The 24,060-nt window shown below is 39.2% G+C and overlaps 1 protein-coding gene across 2 annotated transcripts; it reads left to right on the forward strand.

Moving 5' to 3' along the window:
* The first annotated feature begins 5,769 nt into the window (after positions 1-5,769).
* Positions 5,770-23,824, forward strand: LOC309699436 (adhesion G-protein coupled receptor G1-like). 2 transcript variants are annotated; one of them, XM_082522446.1, is made up of 14 exons: positions 5,770-5,824; positions 6,016-6,101; positions 11,195-11,270; positions 11,459-11,600; positions 11,861-11,977; positions 16,299-16,424; positions 16,713-16,758; positions 16,874-16,968; positions 19,584-19,717; positions 20,023-20,291; positions 22,032-22,128; positions 22,423-22,552; positions 22,720-22,876; positions 23,350-23,823. In XM_082522446.1, the coding sequence occupies exons 2-14, from the start codon at positions 6,017-6,019 to the stop codon at positions 23,457-23,459; spliced, it is 1,584 nt and encodes a 527-aa protein (XP_082378572.1). In that variant the 5' UTR covers positions 5,770-5,824; position 6,016; the 3' UTR covers positions 23,460-23,823. The 2 variants fall into 2 exon arrangements, with proteins under 2 accessions (XP_082378572.1, XP_082378573.1); XM_082522447.1 differs by lacking the exon at positions 16,299-16,424 and having other exon boundaries at positions 23,350-23,824.
* Positions 23,825-24,060: the final 236 nt, after the last annotated feature.

The raw sequence follows: 24,060 nt of genomic DNA on the forward strand, positions 1-24,060 counted from the left end.
AATATAAACCTACAGGCTACAGTCCCACACACCAACACAAATCCCATCTTAATGAAGTCAGATATGATCTTTCTCTTATTATTTAGGTATAAACACAAATTTGACAGCACACAGTGATTCTGTGTTGAAATATGAACAGGTAGAAATGGAGGTTGCAGCCTGACTGCTCATCATTGTTTTTGTTAGCTGTTAGAAGTTCAGAGTCTGACTGCTGAGCTGGGATCGGCATCTACTCAGCTTTAACATAACTCTGTGTTTTTGGCTAGCTTAGAGTTAGCACTCTGGCTATGCACGTGCTCGCAAAGAAAGAAGTTCAGTTATCAGTATAATGCAGTTGTTTCTGTCCTGGATGTAGTCTTCACTTCACCATTACACTCTCGTTTTTGTACAATAAAAGTAAAAGTATTGTCAATATTCACGCTGCAAACTGAGCCAGCATTTTCCTCCTCCAGCACACAAACTCAGCTGAAATCAGATGATTGTTGTGCAAGTGCAAGTGGAATCGATAGGAAAGCAGGTTATTGACTCCAAGGAACTGAGCTTCTGGGAACCAGTTCTCTACAAGAACCAGTTCTCAATCCCCATTCCTAACTCCAAGTCAAACTGTACTTCTCTATACATCTGTGCGTCTGTGTCACTTGGCTGGTGTAACTGATGACTGGTAACTAGTTTGATTTTAACATCCAGAGACCTCATGGAGGTTAAGTTACCACTGTGGCTGAATCACAACAATTCTGCAAAAATCAGTGGGCCATAATTCCTCAACAGCACTGTAAAAGACTCATTACCAGTTATTGCAAATACTTGTTTACAGTTTTTACTGCTAAAGGTGGCCCAACCAGTTAGTGGGTTTAAGAGGAAATCACTTTTTTTTTGCACAGGGCAATGTAGGTCTGGATTAATTTCCCCTTAATAATAAAAACTATCGTTTAGAAACTGCATTATGTATTTACTTGTAGTATCTTTGAATAATATTAAAATTTTGTTTAATGATCTGAAACATCATTGTTACAAACATACAAAAAAAAGTAAATCAGGTGGGCAAACACTTTGCCATACAACTGTATATGCTTTGTCCAAAAGGAAAGTTTAAACGTAATCGTAAATTTAGGCGGGTGTCTGTACCACAGAAGCTGGGTAAAGTGATGACTTTTTAAGTAATGATTTAATTACTATTTGTTTGAAGGCCAATAGTGCCTTCAAACAGTGAATATAGTCTAGGACTTTTTGGGGGAGTCTTGTAGGAATCAGGTATAATGGGCATGTTGATGGTTTGAAGGAAGTGATTGCTCAAAGGAACTATAAATACTACTACTAGTACTGAAAGTAGATGCATGTAGTGATAAATATGCGAGGTGAATCTTGAAGACGATTCTTGAAGATGATTCTCGGATATTCACCTTGCATCCAAGAGCTACAGTTCCTTTAAAAGCTGGATGTGGAGAGTCCCCTCTTTTGACACCTTAGCTCATGTGAGACACATGATTAATAGCGGGTCAATGATCCCCTTAAGGATACCACCCACTAGGGTTTAAATACTTTGGACTCCCCACCATACAGCTCATATTCAATTATAATGTTGTTTTAAAGCAATACTGAGTTGTGAACTTTGTTGTACTGTTACTGCACACATCACTGAACTATGAAACATTCCATTTTGATGCTACTGTATTATTGTATCATATACGTGTGTGTGTGTGTGTGTGTGTGTGTGTGTGTGTGTGTGTGTGTGTGTGTGTGTGTGTGTGTCATGTTTAAATAATGCAGTAGTTAGCTCAGGTCCTCTACCAGAGGCCTGGGAGCTTGAGGGTCCCATGCATTAACTTTGCTACTCCTATGACTGCACTGTTCTGCATATAGATCTCAGATGCCGTTTGTGGGATGTGCTGGTAATGATCACCAAGATTGCGGTCACTGCCCTAACTCCTCCAATTACCACGGGGACCACTAATAAAATGTAAATAAAATAAAATGTTTTTTCTCATGCTAAGCTTTCATGTAGAAATAATTCCATACTGAAGCAGCACTGTAAATTGTTCTTATATCCTCTTATCTTCTTTGTGTCCACCCTAAAACCATGGTTACAATAAGGCATCTAGCGATGGCATTATTTTTGTGCTACTATTCTGAGCGCAGGTAAAAAAAAAAAAAAATTCAGGTGCAAGTGTTGTATTTTGAGGAGAAATTTATTTTGAGTGAACAAAATTCATTGCTGCGTGCAAAAAAATGTATTTCAGTGTTTGCTGTTATCCATACACACACACAATAGCAGCACCTCTCACTTTTGCATTTGCGCTAGCTCGCAATGTATTGCTCGCGCTCTCAACATTTCTGCCCGTACATGTTCAGCTCTTTCTGTACACCATTATATTTGTGCCATAAAACCAGCCAATCACAGACTTGGATGCAAAAAAGTCTGATTGTCTGTTTTGGTCTCCAATCAGCTCGAAATGACGAAAAGCAATATCCCAGAATGCATTTCGTCCAAAACTCAGTACAAAACACAGAGTGGCAGAGTTTGAAATATTACTCTTTCTGGGTCACAAAGTAAATTTTTAAGATATTTTCATGTGAGAATGGTGCTGTGTAAACTTCAAATATCTGCTTGATTTTTCAAGACATCACATATTTGCAAAAGTGCTCTAACGTTTTCGGAGATGCCTGTTACCCACCAGCTGACCGCATAGCTGGACTGGCCATTGGGCATACCAGGCATTTGACCAGTGGGCCGATGGTGATTTTTCATTTTTATGTTTGTTTGTTTGTTTGTTTGTTTTTGTAACAGTTTATACAATGAAAGGTGGTGGATTAGCCAATTGGTCATGATCAACTCTGAGCTGGACCAATTACAATACATCTGCATTGAGGTGAAAAGGAAGCAATTTGTCCCATACTTCAGCTAGAATGAAAAAAGGACACAAAACTGGAGTTATTCTGTGTCTTTGCTGCACAGCTGCCTCTTCTCTCATTCTCTCCCCTCCCTCTCCTGTTGCTACTTCAATCATGAAACTGATCAATGATCAGCTGATCGGCTTTTCTGCTGAAAGTCCCGTCTCTCTTTGCGCCAGAAAGAGGAAACCAGCGGATGTTTAAGCTTGATCAGCTGTTGTTAGAATATATTTAAAATGACTTTCTAGTATCAGCTGATGTTTGCTGGAGCCACAGCTGTAAAAGCTGCTGGCCACGATATCGGTTTGGATATCTGGTGAGAGGGAAACATGAAGGTGATACATCATACATATAGTACCAACAAGACAGTGTACATAACTGTCACAACAGCGTTTGTTTCAGTTCAAAGGCTTTAAGGTTTTTCCTGTAATACCTGGTGGTGTAGTTGGCTGATTTTTTGTCCCAGTCCAGCCCTGGCTGATTGGGTGGTGAAGGCGCGGACTCCCGGCACTTTGTTTTAAAAACCCTTTTCGTTTCTTTCACTACTTGGGTTAAACACAATATATAAGTCACTTAGATAACTTCTAAATGGTAATGTTTTGTTTATACCTGGACCGTTTAATTTAAATCTGAAGTCTTGGAGAACTGTAAGTCTGTTTTGAATTTCACCCGTCATATTGTGAAAAGTTTTCCTCCTCAATTTAAATATTTTTTATGTTCGACTTAATTCAGAGTCAGCTGTTTAAATAAGAACAGAACATTTTACATCAGGGGATATTACAGCACACTTTGGGTGTGATTGTCCCCCATTATCCATCATTACATTTGTTGCAGAGAAACAAGCACAGGGCTCTCATTGATTTAGCGTATGGTGAATTATATATTTTCATTTACTTTACATTTGTTTTGTGTTGTGTGTCTTATTTTGAAATAAATATTTTTGCGTTACCATATCGACCAAAGAGCATTAAGGGGCAGAGAGGAGGATGTCACTCTCAAAGTTGTTGGCACATTTCAGAAGGACACTGCTAATAAAGTTACACATTTACACAGTGAATTTGTATTGATTATTATATTTACACAATACCACAGTTTTTGTTTTGGTCGTATCATTTTATTTTGTTGTATTTATCTGTGAAATGTTAAGGCTGGTCCTTGAAAATATTGTCTGACATTCCGTGACGCAAAAAAGGTTGGGGACCGCTGATCTAAGTGACTTATATATTATATGTTTAACTCGAGTAGTGGAAGACCATGGGGGGTTTGAAAACAATGTGCTGGGAGCTGCGCCTTGACCACCCGGTAAGCTAGTGGGTAACAGGCATCTCCAAAAATGTTAGAGCGCTTTTACAAATATGTGATATGATAAATCAAGCAGATATTTGAAGTTTACACAGCACCATTCTCGCATGAAAATAACTTAAAAGTTTTGTGATCCAGAAAGAGTAATATTTCAAACCCCACCAATCTGTGTTCCTCCGCCACTGCCTCGTTTGAGTTTTGGATGAAATGCATTCTGGGATATTGCTTTTCGTCATTTCAAGCTGATTGGAGACCAAAACAGACAATCAGATGTTTTGGATCCAAGTCTGTGAAGATCTCATCCCGTGGGGTCAAAATGATCATGAGAACGGTGAGCAAAGATCCCAGAACCACACGGGGGGACCTGGTGAATGACCTGCAGAGAGCTGGGACCAAAGTAACAAAGGTCACCATCAGTAACACACTACAACGGCAGGGAATCAAATCCCGCAGTGCCAGACGTGTTCCGCTGCTGAAGCCAGTGCATGTCCAGGCCCGTCTGAAGTTTGCCAGAGAGCACATGGATGATACAGCAGAGGATTGGGAGAATGTCATGTGGTCAGATGAAACCAAAGTAGAACTTTTTGGTATAAACTCAACTCGTCGTGTTTGGAGGAAGAAGAATACTGAGTTGCATCCCAAGAACACCATACCTACTGTGAAGCATGGGGGTGGAAACATCATGCTATGGGGCTGTTTTTCTGCCAAGGGGACAGGACGACTGATCCGTGTTAAGGACAGAATGAATGGGGCCATGTATCGTGAGATTTTGAGCCAAAACCTCCTTCCATCAGTGAGAACTTTGAAGATGAAACGAGGCTGGGTCTTCCAACATGACAATGATCCAAAACACACCGCCCGGGCAACAAAGGAGTGGCTCCGTAAGAAGCATTTGAAAGTCCTGGAGTGGCCTAGCCAGTCTCCAGACCTCAACCCCATAGAAAATCTGTGGCGGGAGTTAAAGTCGGTGTTGCTCGGCGACAGCCCCAAAACATCACTGCTCTCGAGAAGATCTGCATGGAGGAATGGGCCAAAATACCAGCTACTGTGTGTGCAAACCTGGTAAAGACCTATAGTAAACGTTTGACCTCTGTTATTGCCAACAAAGGTTATGTTACAAAGTATTGAGTTGTATTTTTGTTATTGACCAAATACTTATTTTCCACCCTGATTTACGAATAAATTCTTTACAAATCCTACCATGTGGATTCATGGATATTTTTTTCACATTCTGTCTCTCACAGTTGAAGTGTACCTCTGGTGCAAATTACTGACCTCTGTCATCATTTTAGGTGGGGGACTTCGAAAACCATAACTTTGTGCTGAATATATGGACAGAATATATGTGCATTTTCCTGTATTTAGTTTAACACTTTTAATGTCCACATATTTTTACTACAGACTTAGTGGCACAGAAGAATGTAAATTCAGATACTGTAGCCTTTTGTCAGTTGACACTGCCTCTTTCTTTTTGACAGTGTCATTTACATATTGTCATGCCAACCTCAAAATAAGCTGTAAACGCAAACATTACAGCTGAATATGCTTACTCATTTGTTTTTTTTGCTGTTGTGGCTTCCTGTATTCTTTTCAGATGAAATCATTTGTACAGCAACTCAGCAACAGACGAAAGGTAGGCTATGCTTTTTTAATGATACACACATATACACACATGCACGAATAATGTTAATGTAAATAACTTAACCCATTTCATTATTATGTCTCATGAATTGTTTTAGAGACGTATATAATTTGAATGTAAAGCAGAGAGGTTTTGTTTGCTTGTTTATTTTTTAATCTAAATAAATCTTCTTAACCCTACAGGATGAAGTGGTTGATCTTATTTTGTCTGGTGTTTTTTGTGTATCTTGACGTTTCCTCTCAGAACTTTACAAACATTTCTGTAAAAGGTAAGTGAGATAATATACATTTTTAACTTTGTTTATATCACAGCAAAACATGTAATAGCCGCACTGGTCCACCGTCGGATGTCATGTTTTGCTTCTGCTAAGCATGAAATGGATACACGTTTAACAGGGTGATATTCTATTTCAAGTCAACATGAAAATAGTTATGGCAAAAATAGACATTGCTAACATTGCTAACATGTCTCTTTTAGCCATCCAGTGTAAATATTTCTGGTATAGAAGGAGCAAGGAATGAGCCTCATGCCTTTCTTGTTCACTAGTGACTTGATGCCTTTAAATATAGTATCTCCCCCTGCTAGTACTTAAGCAGGACTGTCTATTTCTTGCTTATGATAAACAAAGTAGGCCATCCACACTATTGACCAGCGTGTTTATTACCCGTTTATATGGGGTTGGTTTTGAATATGAACAATGAAAGATTTCCCACAGGGTAGAAATTTTATGCTTGTTAAAAATGTTAACAGATCAAGGTGCTATAAATACTGTAAAGACATCAAAATAGTCTACAGAACTCATATGTTCCATAACGTTGCAAGCAGTGGCGTCGTTAGGCCTATTTTAGGGGTGCTGAAGCCTCCCTAAAATATTCTTAAGCCCCCCTAAATAATTTGGTGGGGGTTTTTTTGGGGTTTTTTTTTTTTTTTAACTTATTCGATTTTTTTTTTACAGAACTTGCAGACAAATTCAATATAAAGATGCAGGAATATGAGTTTAAAGAAATAATAATATAAACCTGTCGCTATTCACACAAATATGATCATAACTCGGTTGGTCCTTTTCGCTTTACATTGTTAAGGTAGCGTCAGTGCTTCGTTATCCAATCCGTTCCAGTTGTTCACAGGGGACATCCACATGACTGAAAATCCAGTCCTCGTTTTCACTGCTACTTTACACTCCGCTCGTATACACCTGCAGAAACACTAGCGTGCATGTGGCAAACGGCAAGAAATCATGGATATACGCAAGTTTTTCAAGAAAGTAAGTTTTCATCACTGGCTGGTAGTAACAATTAGTTAGCTCCAGCTAACAGCAGAGAGTCCCATGTAAATAATGAACCAGGTGCTCCCCATTTTGTAAATAAAAACCTGGCTAGCGCACTAAGTTAAATTGTTAGCATAATGTTAATTTCTGTCACTCGTTTTAGCTCTGAAAAATCCAGCTGAGCTCATTCAGGTATGGTTATCATCAGTGGAAATAATAATAATCACTCCATCCCCATTAACCTGTAGGAGTCTGGGCAGAGGTGAACAGCGAGGCAAAGGGGAGAGACGTCTGCTGGAGAGGTGAGTCAAAGGATGGAGTCATTTGTGATGCAGACAGTCTGATTAGAATTTTATGGGACTCAATATGGATATGAAATATGAAACATTTCAGTCACGGTACAACATATAAGACCTGTTTAACTTGAGCTTTTATTTAGGAGAGTCAAGGTTAGAAAGTGGAGAGAGCAAAGAGAGAGAGATATATATAAGTCAAATTAGCCTGACTCACATATTTTTGAGGGTTCTATTTTAATATTACTTCAATTCAAGTAATTTAGTAATATTTTTCAGGGCTTTAAATTGCAACCATTTTAGTCACATGCGTGCTCAAAATATAATGTTTGTAACTTCAAAATATTTGGGAGCAACAAATTACTGTGGAGCGGGAGCAGAAGTCATGATATTAGCAATTTACATTACAATTCAGTATGTTTTAATGTATCTTGAAGGGTGAGGCAGAAGGAGTGGCTGAGGGAGAAAAAGGTCAACAGGCAAGTTCAAGTCAGAGAGAGCAAGGAGAGACAGAGGAGCTGCAGCAAATGGATGGAGAGGCAGAGGAAGATCAAGTTATTACAGAGAGAGGAGAGCAAACAGGCCAAGAGAGGGAAAATGATGAAGCAGCTGCAGCAACTCATTCTACTACAGGGTTTGATTTAGGTGACAAAGACACAGGGCCCAGACAGGTGAAGCTGAAGAGCTATCCACATGATACGTTTGGTACACAGAAGCGAGCATTTAACCACAGCTGGTTTGAAAAGCACAACTGGTTAGAATATTCAGTCAACCAGAGTGCAGCTTTCTGCTTCCCATGTAGAGTGTTTGGCAAAAACATCAAACATGATAGTTTGGTCAGTAACGGTTGCAAGAACTGGAAGAAAGCTTTAGTCATCTTTGGCAAGCATGAGATGGCACAAACACATAAGGACAGTGTTGTTACATGGAAAAGCTACCAGGGAACTAGCAAACAGGGAAACGTTGCACAGATTATAGCAACTGCAAATGTGAGTGAGATAGTCGAAAGAAGAGAGTATCTCAGACGAATTGTTGCAGTCACCTCTATGTTAGGGAGACAGGGACTCCCTTTTCGTGGCCATGATGAAGGTGAAGACAGCCCAAACAGAGGGAATTTTCTTGCATGCATGGAGCTTTTGAAGGAGTTTGATCCTTTTCTTCAAAAACATAATCCCCCATCAAATGCACAGTATATCTCACCAACATCCCAGAATGACATGATTGACTGTTGTGCCCAGGAAGTTACTAGTGTCATTGTATCTGAAATGACAAAGTCTAAAGTCTATTCCATCATGGTGGATGAGGCAAGGGATAAAAAGGCAGAGCAGTTAGCTGTTTGTGTCAGGTACGTGTCAGAGGGGGCAGTGAAGGAGCGTTTCCTTGCACTTGCAGAGATAAAATCATTTGATGCCCAGTCCATTGCAAATGAGATTCAGCAGCAGATCCAAAACTATGGTCTTGCAGAGCTTAAGTGTGTAGCACAAACATATGATGGTGCAGCCGTTATGAGTGGCTCCACTGGAGGTGTACAAGCACATTTTAGAAGGCTCCATCCTGAGGCTATCTATGTGCATTGTTATGCTCATCAACTCAACCTGGTTTTGTGCAATACTTGCAAGGCTGTCCCAGAGGCTGTGGAGCTTTTCAGCTTGTTGGAGTGTGTGTATTCTTTCTTCAGCACCTCCCTAGTCAATCATCATAAGTTCATGGAGACTCAGGCAAAGCTTGGATTGACAAAAACTGAGCTTGTGCAACTTTCAAACACTCGCTGGGCATGTCAGTTGCGATCAATCAGTGCAGTTCTTGAGACATTGCCTGCCATTTTGGAGTGCCTATCTGCAATTGGATCCCCCATAGCTGTTGGTCTCAGAGCAAAGCTCTACAAGTTCTCAGCAGTCTATGCACTACTGATGTTTCAGTCGATTCTGTCTGTAACCGAAGGACTCCACAAATTCCTGCAGAAAGAGACTTTAGACCTGGCAGAAGCTTTTATCTGCAAACAAGCTGTGTGTGACACACTTAAGGGCAAACACTCAGATGCATTTGCTACAGAGCTGTATGAGAAAACCAAGGCCCTGTGTAACACCCACAGTATCCCTGAACCAGGTGCCAAGACAAGGCACAAACAGAGGAAAATGGAGGATTTTGTCCTGGAGGCAACTGTGGGTTCACGCACTGAATTGAACAACTCAGACACATTGAAAAGAGAGTTACTTTTCCCTTGTGTGGATCGGATGGTTGGCGAGCTTGATCAAAGATTTTGCAGTGTAGATGCAGGGCTGCTAAAAGGCGTCCAGGCATGCAGTCCTAAATCTGAGAACTTCTTGAGTGAACCACACTTGAATGAACTTGCAAAGCACTACAGACTTGACCTGAAAAAAGAGGAGGTTCTGGTGGCCAGAAACTTTCTTACCCGGAAAACAGAGGCTGGATGTCCACCCAAAAATATGTTGTCTGTGTACAACCTCCTTGATTCAGACATGTTTCCCTCTCTGAAGGCAACCATCCAAGTTGCCCTAACAGTGCCTGTCAGCAGCTGCTCGTGCGAACGGTCCTTTAGTGCACTGCGTCGGCTGCACTCCTGGCTGCGTCAAACAATGGGTCAGAAAAGACTTCACAGTCTTGCAGTCATGTCTATTGAAAAAGACACGCTTCAGCATCTGAGTCACAACAGAGTGATTGACCGATTTGCCACTCTTAAAAACAGACGTCATTCTTTGATGCTTCCACCCACCAAGTAACTGGTGATTGCAGCCAGAAAAATGTACTTTTTTATTTTCAGTTTTTTTCTTGTTATTGATGCGGCAAACACATTTCCTCTGTTTTTTTGTTGTACTGTATTATAAAGCAGACTGAAATAAAACAATAGATCTATTGGTGGCCTAGGATGTTTAATCTGTCCAAAAAAGTAGGAAAACAATTTCTCAGTCTTTGTTTTCTGTTTGTGAAATTTTGTGCTCATTCACTACGTTCGTTCATGTCGTGTGCATCTCTTGGGGGCTAAGCCCCCCCTGTCCTTAAAACCTAGTGACGCCCCTGGTTGCAAGACTCCCCACCCTCAACTATACTCAATGCATAGCAGACCCTCATCCTTGGAGCTGCTTTAGCAAAATCAGATATTTCTCACCTGTGATAATTTATCGAGAAATTTAACAGACTTTATTGTTCATGTCTAAGTAAGACTGCCCTTCTTAAAGTAAGTGGGTTGCTGCAACTCACTTGCATTAAAAGCTACAGATACTGAAAGAGCACATCTCCAGGGCTCAAATATACAGCCAGCGCAAAAGAGCTGCTTTGATCTTATGTGGGCTGGACCAGTGAAAACCAGTGAAATTTAATTCAATAAGTTATTTACTTTAGTGTAGCATTAATGGCTATGGGGGGCATCCTAATCAGTAGAAAAAGATGTAAAAATTATGAAAATACAATTAAATGTCTGAAATTTCTCTTCTACTTAACATTTTCCAAAGCTATCCAGTGGGCTTTATTGGAGTCTTTGCAAGATTGATTTTGCCAGCTCTAGCAGCTGGAGTTAGTGATGTGTCTGGTTCCGCTGACAGGTATGCCAGCACAGTGAGTGTTGGGTGCAGACACTCGATCTGCAAGCCCAAGTATTATTGGGAATGATACTAAAACCCAAGTTGTTCCACGGAGTATGAATGCATGTGAAATGTTAAAAAGTGTAAAACAAAATGCTTGTAAGTAGCCCTTTGAGCTGAACTTTGGAATATTCTGGGGACTTGTGTGGTTCTTAACTTGTTAAAAGGGGTCTTAATATTTTTATTTCATTCTACTCTACAGCGAGCCCTGATGCTGAGAAATGTATGAACTATAAAGTCAACCTTTCAGGAACTGGAGGCTATGCAAACACTATCAAGTAAATATTTTCAGTCTTTTCACAGAAAAGATTTCTTTTCTTATTAATTCATAAGTAATTTGAAAAAAGCTGCATAGAAATGTGATTAAATTCTGATTTAAAGCTAAGTTACTCTATGTTATGGAATTAATGAAAGAGTATAAATCAAAATGGCACATGATCTTTTTTTTTTTGTCTTTTTCCACAAGGGACTTGGAGAACATAGAAAAGACTCTTGAGAACATAAATATAAATGCGACTATATCGATATCATTTGGAAATATTGTGGCTCTCCTGTTTATACCGACTGCTCCCTTCAAAAGCGTTACACTTCATGCCAGTGACAGCCAAGTAAGAAAAAGTCAAAATCTCATTGGCTTTTTTACTTACTTCCAGATTTCCAATAATATCAACATCACCACTGTGGTCTATGCAGAAATATCTCAGCAACATCTAAATAAAATAGCTCTAAATTATGTACAGCTATGCCTTAGCATTCAGCTTTTCACCACAAACAAGTAATATTATTTCCTTGTATTTGTCACAAATATTTTTTAAAAATATCTAAAACAGACATAAAGCTTCTCTTTCTGTTTGTTACAATATAATAGGCAGGCTTGAAGAATGTCTCCAATACGACAGTCAGTGTTGAACTCCCGGAAGAACTGAACCTTGGACCAACGAACATGATTGTGTTCTCCAACCTTAAGCTCCCTGAAACAAACAAGGTCAGAAACTACACTACTAGGTTCTCGAATGAGAGGTGAAACACACACACACACACACACATATACACTGAACAAAAATATAAACGCAACACTTTTGTTTTTGCTCCCATTCCCCATGGGATGGACGTAGAGACCTAAAATTCATTCCAGATACACAATATAACCATCCCTCCCAAACAGTGGTCACAAATCAGTCCAAATGTGTGGTAGTGGGCACATCTGCTATATTGAGATAATCCATCCCACCTCACAGGTGTGCCACATCAGGATGCTGATCTGACATCATGAGTAGTGCACAGGTGTACCTCAGACTGCCCACAACAAAAGGCCACCCTGGAATGTGCAGTTTTGTCTCACAGCAAAATGCCACAGATGCCACAAGCAATGAGGGAGCGTGCAATTGGCATGCTGACAGCAGGAATGTCAACCAGATCTGTCGCCCGTGCATTGAATGTTCATTTCTCAACCATAAGCCGTCTCCACAGGCGTTTCAGAGAATATGGCAGCACATCCAACCGGCCTCACAACCGCAGACCTCGTGTAACCACACCAGCCCAGGACCTCCACATCCAGCAGGTTCACCTCCAAGATCGTCTGAGACCAGCCACCCAGACAGCTGCTGGAACAATTGGTTTGCACAACCAAACAATTTCTGCACAAACTGTCAGAAACCGTCTGAGGGACGCTCAACTGCATGCCCGTCGTCCTCATCGGGGTCTTGACCTGACTCCAGCTCGTCGCCGTAACAGACTTGTGTGGGCAAATGCTCACATTTGATGGCGTCTGGCACGTTGGAGAGGTGTGCGCTTCACGGATGAATCATGGTTCACATTGTTCAGGGCAGATGGCAGCTGAGTCCCAGTTCTTGCATGGCCAGCATACTCACCGGACATGTCACCCATTGAGCATGTTCGGGATGTGCTTGACCGGCATATACGACAGCGTGTACCAGTTCCCACGAATATCCAACAACCTCGCACAGCCATTGAAGTGGAGTGGACCAACATTCCACAGGCCACAATTGACAATCTGATAGACTCCATGCGACGATGTGTTGCACTGCATGAGGCAAATGGTGGTCACACCAGATACTGACCGGTTCTGGGTCCCCAGACCCCCAATAGCGCAAAAAACTGCACATTCCAGGGTGGCCTTTTGTTGTGGGCAGTCTGAGGTACACCTGTGCACTACTCATGATGTCAGATCAGCATCCTGATGTGGCACACCTGTGAGGTGGGATGGATTATCTCAATATAGCAGATGTGCCCACTACCACACATTTGGACTGATTTGTGACCACTGTTTGGGAGGGATGGTTATATTGTGTATCTGGAATGAATTTTAGGTCTCTACGTCCATCCCATGGGGAATGGGAGCAAAAACAAAAGTGTTGCGTTTATATTTTTGTTCAGTGTACATATATATATATATATATATATATACACACGCATATATATATATATATATATATCGCGCCTTTTGAGTGAGGCGATGCTGAACGATAGGCTATAGGCTAAAAGCTAACTAGAACAACAATATGTCGCTCAAGTGGAACAGCGAAGTGCAATTACGAAAGCTAAGGGGATGTCACATGATTCGGAAGGCATTGTGGGCATTGTAGGCTCAGCCAATCAGAGCCAGTGGATTTCGTTACAAGGGCATTTTGCCGTACCACGGGCAGAAATATTGCTGTTCAGTGCCTTCGTAAATTGAATTTTTTGTTAAATGGGGTATTCGTAAATTGGGGTTCCACTGCATTTTTTTTACATGAATAATTGGTTAATTATCTTGTTAATAATTTTACCTCCTCACGACTCTGGATAGTGTAGCTCCATGTGAAAACTAAGGCCTCAAATCAGAAGTACCTGACTCCGTGGTATAATTCTCAAACGCGTACCCTAAAGCAGCTAACTCGTAAGCTGGAGAGAAAATGGCGTGTCACAAATTTAGAGGATCATCATGTAGCCTGGAGAAATAGTTTGCTGCTTTATAAGAAAGCCCTCCGCAAAGCCAGAACATCTTACTATTCGTCACTGATTGAAGAAAATAAGAACAACCCCAGGTTTCTCTTCAGCACTGAAGCCAGGCTGACAAAAAAGTCAGAGCTCTATTGAGCCAACAATCCCTTTAACGTTAACTAGTAATGACTTCATGAAAAATTACCAATAATCATCCCACAGCTGTAATATTATCTACAGCTACTTTCAGTACCATTGATATTAATTTGGAGTCTTTTTCTCCAATTGATCTTTCTGAGTTAACTTCAATAATTACTTCCTCCAAACCATCAACGTGTCTTTTAGACCCCATTCCTACAAAACTGCTCAAATAAGTCCTGCCATTAATTAATGCTTCAATCTTAAATATGATCAACCTATCTCTAATAATCGGCTATGTACCACTGGCCTTCAAGCTGGCTGTAGTTAAACCTTTACTCAAGCCAGGTAAAAGCCTGTAGGTATTACAGGTACTGCGCTGCAGTGGTTTTTATCATATCTATCTAATAGACTCCAGTTTGTACATGTAAATGGAGAGTCCTCTTCACACACTGAGGTTAATTATGGAGTTCCACAGGGTTCAGTGCTAGGACCAATTCTGTTTACATTATACATGCTTCCCTTAGGCAGTATCATTAGAAGACATAGCATAAATTTTCACTGCTACGCTGATGACACCCAACACTATCTGTCCATGAAGGAAGTTAACACACACCAATTAGTTCAACTGCAGGAATGTGTTAAAGACATAAAGAGCTGGATGGCCGCTAACTTTCTGCTTCTTAACTCAGATAAAACTGAGGTTATTGTACTTGGCCCTGAAAAGCTTAGAAACATGGTATCTAACCAGATTCTTACTCTGGATGGCATTACATTGGCCTCCAGTAACACTGTGAGGAACCTTGGAGTCATTTTTCTACCACAACATGTCCTTCAACACACATATTAAACAAATATGTAAGACTGCTTTCTTCCATTTGTGCAACATCTCTAAAATTAGAAATATCCTGTCTCAGAGTGACGCTGAAAAACTAGTTCATGCATTTATTACTTCCAGGCTGGACGACTGTAATTCATTTTTATCAGGATGCTCAAAACCTTGCTAAAAAGCCTTCAGTTAATCCAAAATGCTGCAGCAAGAGTCCTGACAGGGACTAGAAAGATAGAGCATATTTCTCCTGTTTTGGCTTCCCTTCATTGACTTCCTGTTAAATCCAGAATTGAATTCAAAATCCTGCTCCTCACATACAAGGTCTTAAATAATCAGGCCCCATCATATCTTAATGACCTTGTAGTACCATAGCACTTGTTCCTAGAGTATTTAAAAGTAGAATGGAAGGCAGAGCCTTCAGTTTTCAGGCCCCTCTTCTGTGGAACCAGCTTCCAGTTTGGATTCGGGAGACAGACACTATCTCTACTTTCAAGACTAGGCTTCAAACTTTCCTTTTTGCTAAAGCATATAGTTAGGGCTGGACCAGGTGACCCTGAATCCTCCCTTAGTTGTGCTGCAATAGACATAGGCTGCCGGGGGATTCCCATGATGCATTGAGTTTTTCCTTTCCAGTCACCTTTCTCACTCACAATGTGTTAATAGACCTCTCTGCATTGAATCATACCTGTTATTAATATCTGGCTCTCTTCTACAGCATGTCTTTCATCCTTTCTAAAGCATGTCTTTCATCCTGTCTTCCTTCTCTCACCCCAACAAGTCGTAGCAGATGGCCCCACCCCTCCCTGAGCCTGGTTCTGCCGGAGGTTTCTTCCTGTTAAAAGGGAGTTTTTCCTTTCCACTGTCGCCAAAGTGCTTGCTCATAGGGGGTCATATGATTGTTGGGTTTTTCTCTGTATCTATTATCGTACGGTCTACTGTACAATATAAAGCGCCTTGAGGTGAATGTTGTTGTGATTTGGCGCTATATAAATAAAATTGAATTTAATTGAGTTAAAAAGCTAAAAGTGCACGGATTGATTCTTAAAAAAATAAGATAAAATGTTCAGAACAGTAAAAGTTGGTCACCATGTTCATATATTATGCAGACCAAAATGTTTTAGAAAGAGGAAGGGGTACTCAACCACAGTGTTCTGTAAGTAGTTTGCCGTTTGCAAAATGTAAATCAAAAATGTAAATAATACAGATTTAGAGATAACCAGGCAGGTACATCAGGAAATAATGTTTTTACTAAGATGTAAATGACTTTCACTACGCATTAACTGTCTCACTGGGTTGCTTTTTTTCCTTTCAGACAGTCAGGACAGTGAGAAAATATTACATAAATTGTATTGGAGAAACAGTCAAACCAACTGACCAACGTTTTGCATTGTAGAGTGATCCTGGAGCCTTATTTGAAGTTTATGATAGACGAATGATAATCCTGAGTGTGAAGGGCAAGAACATATCGGGACTTCGGCAACCTGTCAACATCACCATGAAATTTAACCAGAATATAATTGTAATTACAATCTAATTGTTTATTCCACTATTTTTCTCAATAGTTTTATATCATTGTTATTTAACACAACACAAAATAACTGTGTATTTTGATGTATTAAAGATTACTGTAAAAATGTAGTATTTTAGAGAGAGTAATAATATTTAATCTAGTTAATATTTAGTTACATGTAAAAGTAGAAGTGTAGATTTTATCAGTAAACATAAGTAGAAATATATAGATGTATAATATTAACCAGATATAAACATACATTTTGTTTGTTTGTTTGTTTGTTTCTTTTTGTCTTAGCAAACCCAGAGACCCTCCTGTCATTTCTTAAATTTTTCAACAAACAGTGAGTAACCAAGCATGACATTTCTCTGGTTTCACTCACCATTATAGATTTCTGAATGAGCTGATGTAATTGAAATGTGGCAGCATCTCATTCATCTCTTTGACTTTGACTTCAGATTTTAGTACAGATGGATGCCGCACCATTTGGACACATGATCAGAGTAATGTCACATGTTCCTGTAACCATTTCACATACTTCGGTGTGCTCATGGTAGGATTGTTTGTTTGTTTGTGTTTCAGTATACAAAATGTCATGCCATATCTTGAGAACTAAGGAACCTTTCTTCAACAAAATACAGTCATAAAATTGCACAAAGAAGTTAATCCATCTCTTCATTTGCCATCTGCATCTTGGATTTCTATAAAATTTTCCATCCAATTTGCTCTAAAGGTGGCAGATCCATTTCTGGATGTAGTATGTGTAGTGTCATATTTGAGATCTATTGCTAAATTCAGCCCTGTGTTCTTTATAAACAGTGTTGGGACTAACGCGTTATTAAGTAACGCGTTACAGTAACTACGTTATTATTGTTGTAACAAGCACAGTAACTAGTTATTATGCCAAAATCAGGAACGTGTTAATCGTTACTGGGATTTAGATCGTTATTTGTTACTACGTGTGGTGGCATCGCGGAGCTTCCACAGATTCAGTAATATTAGCAAGGTGGCAGCCAGCTGGTGGATGAGGGAAAGGGGACGCAGGAGGAAGAGAGAGCCAAGGCGGCCGCCGGTCTGAGTGTCAGGTGAGCTGAACTTCAGGTAAGAAGTTATGACCTGCAGTCTATCTGGGTCAGATATAAACCAAGTTTAAGGGTAGTTTATTTTCATTATGCTGACTTTTTCATCCTCAGTACTAGGACGAGGAGTTTCTATACAGCTGGGCGGCATGCTATGATGTTACTGAGCTGAAAAGGAACACAGTTTGTCCTGGACTTCAGCTACAATGAAAAAGACACAAAGCTGAATTTATTCTGTGTCTTTGCTGCACAGCTGCCTCTTCTCTCATTCTCTCTCCCTCCCTCTCCTGTTCAATCATGAAACTGATCAATGATCAGCTGATCGGCTTTTCTCTCTTGTTTATTTATCATCCACTTTGCGCCAGAAAGAGGAAACCACCGGATGTCGCGTTAAACAACAGCAGCATGTTTAAGCTTGGTCAGCTCTTGTTAGAATTTATTTAATATTAATTTCTAGTATCAGCTGATGTTTGCTGGAGCCACAGCTGTAAAAGCTGCTGGTCATGATATCGGTTTGGATATGTGGTGAGAGGGAAACATGAAGATGAAAGCATATCCTCGTGTTGGTGTTGTTCCCAGATCATCATACTAAATGTTGTTCCAGGATCAACATTGCAAGTGACCAATCAGAATGTTGTGACGTCATACTTTTGCGACTTCGGGAAAAACCGGCGTAAAACAAAAAACTGTAGCTGCGAGACACCGCCTCTGTCCGCCGATCAACGGACCCTGACCCTAACCCTAACCTTAACCCTTTAATAAACAGTAAGCAGAATTGATATTGTCCTTGCAACATTGGAATTTCATAAATGCACGAATGGCTTGGCGCGCAAAAGAATAACGTCACAACAATGTGATTGGTCACTTGCAATGTTGAACCTGGAACAACATTTTCATGATGGTCTGGGAACAACACCAACACGAGGATATCAGATCATCCAAGATGAAACCAGGAGATGTCCTTACTGAATCATCAGAGCTGAACAGGTGAGGGAGAAACAGGCTTACCTTATAGGTGACAAGAATGAGTTGAAGGGAAGTTTTGAACTGTTTCTGAGAGACAAATAACACCAGGATCATTTTCTATGTAGCTGACAGCTGGTAACTGTGCAGGGGCGGGTCTAGCAGAGTTTTGCCAGGGGGGCCAGGTAGGGCATTAACGGGGGGGGGGGGGGGCACAAAGAAATACCTTTCTTTCTTATTCTCATTTAAAATGTCTCGCTTTTAAAAAATAATTATCTGAATATTACAACAAATGATTGATAGATTGATACATATATACCATGAAAACAGTGTACATCACTGTCACAACAGTGTTTGCTTTCATTCAAAGGCTTTATGGTTTTTCCTATAATGGTGGGCCGGTCTCTAGTCAAAACGCCCGGCCGATCTTTTGTCCCATCAATTTTTTTTTTTTTTTTTTTTTGCTGGGAGTGTTAGAGCCCTATTAGTTAGGTTGTTTATTCTTTAAAATACCAGAATAGGGAGGATTGAGTAGGATTAAGTTTATTAGATTGATCAGTATTGCTGAACTATGAAATATGTTGGGTGCAGTGCATTTTTTGCTTACAGGTATAACAGAATAGCTTTAGTGTTTTTTTTAACTTGAGTATGAACTTATACAAAAAGCAGCAAGATATTAAAAAAATATTTTTTATTGATTAAAAAACACACTATATCGGATTCATATCGGTATCGGCAGATATCCAAATTTATGATATTGGTATCGGACATGAAAAAGTGGTATCGTGCCATCTCTAATAGAAATACACCATTATACACAAATCCTCTCTTGTTAAGCAAAAGACTGTAATTAACCTCCACAGCATACTTCTACCACTAGATGGCAGAAATGGCACAAAAAAACAAAGACAGAAAAAACAGAGTAATTGTAAAGTTCCATGCAAAGTATTTAGAGATAGTAAAGGTAAACATCTGGTGAATTAAAAACTGTTAAATGTCATCTTAAAAAAATGTACCATGAAGTTGAGGATTTGTATATCTTGTATATACAGGATGAGTAAAACTTAAAATATATCCGTCCTGCTAATAATGTGACAAGATAGCATGAATATGTATTTCTCTACAGGTTTCTGCTTCGTCTGGGGGGGATGCTGTTCTTTCAAAAAAAGACATGGAAATACTATCATACATTACAATAATTGGCTGTAGCTTTTCTCTTGTTGCCCTGGTCATCACCGTTTTACTTTTCATCACAAACAGGTAATTTATTCTTCTCTGGTTGTATTTTCCAAACTCTAATTATTTTTTCCCTTTTCAGGATCTGAAATGAGTAAATTCCACCTTGTATTTATTATTATTTACTATATATTTACTTCCATTTTCTGGCACATTTGTGCACCAATGTGTTTCTTTTTTTGCTCCTTCCCATTTTTTTTTTCCTTTTTTGTCAATTGTCAATTTGTCAAGGTCATCTTTTTTCATTCTTTTGTAAAATTTTAATATAAAGTTAAGATATGACCGATAGAAAGTTATTTACAACAAATCCCTTCTTCTCTGTCCAACAGGACACTCAGAGAAGATCTTTCTATGAACATCCACATCAATCTCGTCATCGCCCTGATCCTCCTCAACCTGCACTTCCTGCCCAGTCAGGCAGTGGCAGCACACCCCTCCACTTGGCTCTGTTTCTACATGGCTCTTGCCCTTCACTACTCCCTGTTGGCCACTTTCACCTGGATGGCCTTGGAGGGGTTCCACCTCTACCTTCTCCTAGTTAAAATCTTCAACATTTCTGTCAGCAGATACATTTTCAAACTCAGTGTGGTGGGATGGGGTAAGTGGAATCCTTCAAACAGGAAGCGGTGGTTATTAGCAGTGTTGGGCAAGTTACTTTGAAAAAGTAATTAATTATAGTTACTAGTTACTTCTTCAAAAATGTAACTGACTCAGTTACTGAGTTACAAGATCCTAAAAGTAATTAATTACATGAAAAGTAACTATTAAGTCACTTTAAAAAAAGGTTTAACCCTCTGGGGTCCAGGGTATAATTGGCCATTTTAAACCACTTTTGATTTTACCTCTACATTTAACCTTTAAAAACGATTTACTTTACTTTGTCTGGTATCATTCTTTTCAGCACAACCTCACGTCTGAATTTACAGTTGTGTTTTCATTTTGACATTCTGTATTAACACAGTTGATCTAAAATCAGACAAAAAAAACATAAAATCTGAGTAGAAAGTTATATTTTTTACTGCAGCAACCACAGACATGTTTAATGAATCATGTTTCAGAACTTTAAATGCAAATATAAATGATCAATTTTAAAATCCTATGCACAAGTTTTGCCAACAACAAAGTTATCTGCTGCAATTTACCTTTTACCCTCTTTTTAAAAAAAAAAAAAAAAACATTTCAAACTGTTGACATAACAATCAGCTGTTCTGCATTAAATAAGATTCCACACAAATTATTTGTGCCACTCCAAAAAATAATTTCTCTCCACTATAAAGGAGAACATTACAGCCTGATACCTGCAGGTCTGACAGCAGCAGGTGTATCACTCCTTTTTTTACCTGGCGCCTCATTGTTCTGACACACAACACAAAACTATCTACAACACTACACACTAACTACACAAGACAACACATTAACTACACACTCCAAACATGCTGAAGGTCACAAATCTCTCACATCTCAAAACTCGCTCTCTCTCGTTTTCTGCTGTTTCTCTCTCGCTCTTTCTCGCGGTCACTCCTTAAACTTCCCCCTCTTCCTAAACAACCAAATGTCATGTTGCCATATCATTTTTGATTGGTCGACATGGTGCATTTTTTCACCAACTGTTTTCTGTTTTATTTTTTGGTCATAAGCAGAGAGTGCTTGCTAGCGCTGTCCTTAGACAGTAAACGTGACGAAACTATTGAGGAAAAAACGCCGCGTATATATTGATTATCATGACTCTGGTTTTACGTGGCCTATCAACACAACTGGTATATATCACCTTGTTGCTTTGTCATCTTGAAGTGGTCATATGATTAGCTTACCACAATTACTTTATTCCTCCTTAGTCAAACAGCAGCACTCATGCGAAAGTTTGCCCCCTTATAGAATAGAATAGAATAGAATAGAATTCAACTTTATTGTCATTGCACATGCACAGGTACAGGGCAACGAAATGCAGTTTGCATGCATCCAGAAGTGCTTTAGCCATGATATAGATATATTACAATATATGTAAGCTCCAGGTGTTGTGCCAAAAAGTGATTGTGATTGCCATCCGCCGGAGCGCGCACAGCTGCTGAAAGCTGTAGTGCCCAGATTACTTATGTGCATTAAGCTGAACACAGCTTCAGCTGTCTGTTTGTTGAAAAATAGTAACGCAACAGCACAGCATTTTCTTGTTAGTAACCGTAACTGCGTTGTAACGATAGAAATAGTAATCAGTAATTAGATTACTTGTAACTTAAAAACGTAACGCCGTTAGTAACGCCGTTACTTGTGATGCCATTATTCGCATCACTGGTTATTAGTCAGCAAACTTCAGAGTGACTAATCAATTCTTGTGTTTCAGGTGTTCCTGCAGTGATTGTGTCAGTGGTGGTGATCATAGACAGAAGCTTTTATGGCCATGTCCTTCTAGACAAGTCAAACCATGATGACACTAAAATGTAAGGAAAACCTTTTAAAGGGTATGAAATTAGGAATTATAATTAATGTTGACTTATTAACTGTTTTGGATGTGTATTAGAAATTCAATATATATTTCAATGTTTTAAATTGTCTTGTACAGCACTTTGCTCAACACTCCTGTTGTAATTAAATGTGCTATATAAATAAATAAACTATAAATTAACAAGTGGAAAAAAATATTAAGCAATGCTGAGACACTCAGTCATCTATATACACTCACCAAAAATATAAACGGGTAAGATGAAATCACTGTCTATTTCCTTTCTTTGTAGATGCTATATATCTAATGAAATAGTGAAGGTGGTCACTACCACTGGACTGTTCACCATGGTGTTCCTCTTTAACATGACCATGTTTATGGTGACAGTCAAGCGTGTTTTGAATGTTGGGTATAACAAAGAGGTATGAGTTATTCTTGCAATCTTTTTTAAATGAACATTAACCATTGATATTTCCAATAATTAGACACTGAAGAACAGCTTTTGTTCATACACAATTCAAGGCCTCTGTTAGCTTCAGATTGTCAATAACCTGCTGTGTCATATGTCATTGTGTATTTGACAAATTAGTTTGGGCAGCTTCACCATAAACAGGTCAGGAAAGCAATTTGCGCCCTGCTGGGTGTCAGCGTTCTGCTCGGGATTACTTGGGGCCTGGTTTTCTTCTCATTTGGTTACCTGACCACTGTTGCCCTCTACCTCTTCTGTGTTCTGAACTCCCTGCAAGGTCAGTATAGTTTGCTCCTATTCATTTATCTCACTTCTTTAACGACTTCAGTCACTGTGAGTGCTGAAGCTGGCATTTTAAAAACATGCATATGCAGCGCCAGGGTAACAATGCATTAAACAACAGCCATTTGGCTGCTGTTTATGCTATATATGGTATTTTTTACAAAATCATATGTTGGGGTCTTATTTTAGGTTTATGAAACCTGTTTATGCTCATAAACAGTTAATAATAGGAACGTAAACTTTTTTATAGGCCAGTTTGGGAATGTTACAGTGTTGGGATTGAATGAGTGATGCATAATATTAATATACATCCTTATACTTGGAGCAGATTTTTGACATTACTGTTATATACTCTGTATGAAACAGTAATGTCTGAAAGAGTTGAATATCAGTTTCGTTTGCATGATTTGTACTTCTTGTACACAGCCTAAACCTATTTCACCGTTTCTCCCCCTGTATGCTGTGCAGGGTTCTTCATCTTCCTGTGGTTTGTGAAGTCACTGAGAAAGGGTAAAAGCTCTGCCCCTAAGATAAGCAGTGAAGCAACTTCCCCCAACAGAAAGCTTAACAAAAACTAACAGCTCAGGAACTGAGTTGTTGGAATTTTTGTCTGATATTATTATTTCTGCTTTAGGTTGTTTACAGCGACTGATTTTTTAATTATTTAAATGAATGTGATATTTGTGAAATTTTTAAAGGCACTATTTAAATGTTATGTTTGATGCTTTGTGATTATAACAGACTCTACATCCAGTGTAAAATAGGGCACTTCTGGGAGTGAAAGTTATAAATGCTGATATGATGCATCTTCATTCATTTTGTGTGTGAACCAACTGCCATTGGTTTCAGTAGCCTGAGTAATTTTGATATTGTCATGCAGATTACACCATCACTGTTGTGTTTTGCTGTATACTTATATCCTATTTCATGTGATATTTGAAATATCTTTCCTATATCTTCTTATCACATATATAAAATAAAATATATGAATCCTTTCAATAAAATCATGTATATTTGAACCTCTATTTGCACACATTGTGAGTTGCATACATTCACATTTCACTAGAATCTGTGTTTATGAATGCAGACATATTGCTGCCTGATGTTTTGAACTATTGAACATGTAAAATTAACATTTCCAACTGCAGCTATAAAGACAGAACCTTCTTTAACAGGCTG

This window comes from Aulonocara stuartgranti (genome assembly GCF_965226115.1).
Source record: "Aulonocara stuartgranti genome assembly, chromosome: 1".
Taxonomy (NCBI): Eukaryota; Metazoa; Chordata; class Actinopteri; order Cichliformes; family Cichlidae; genus Aulonocara; species Aulonocara stuartgranti.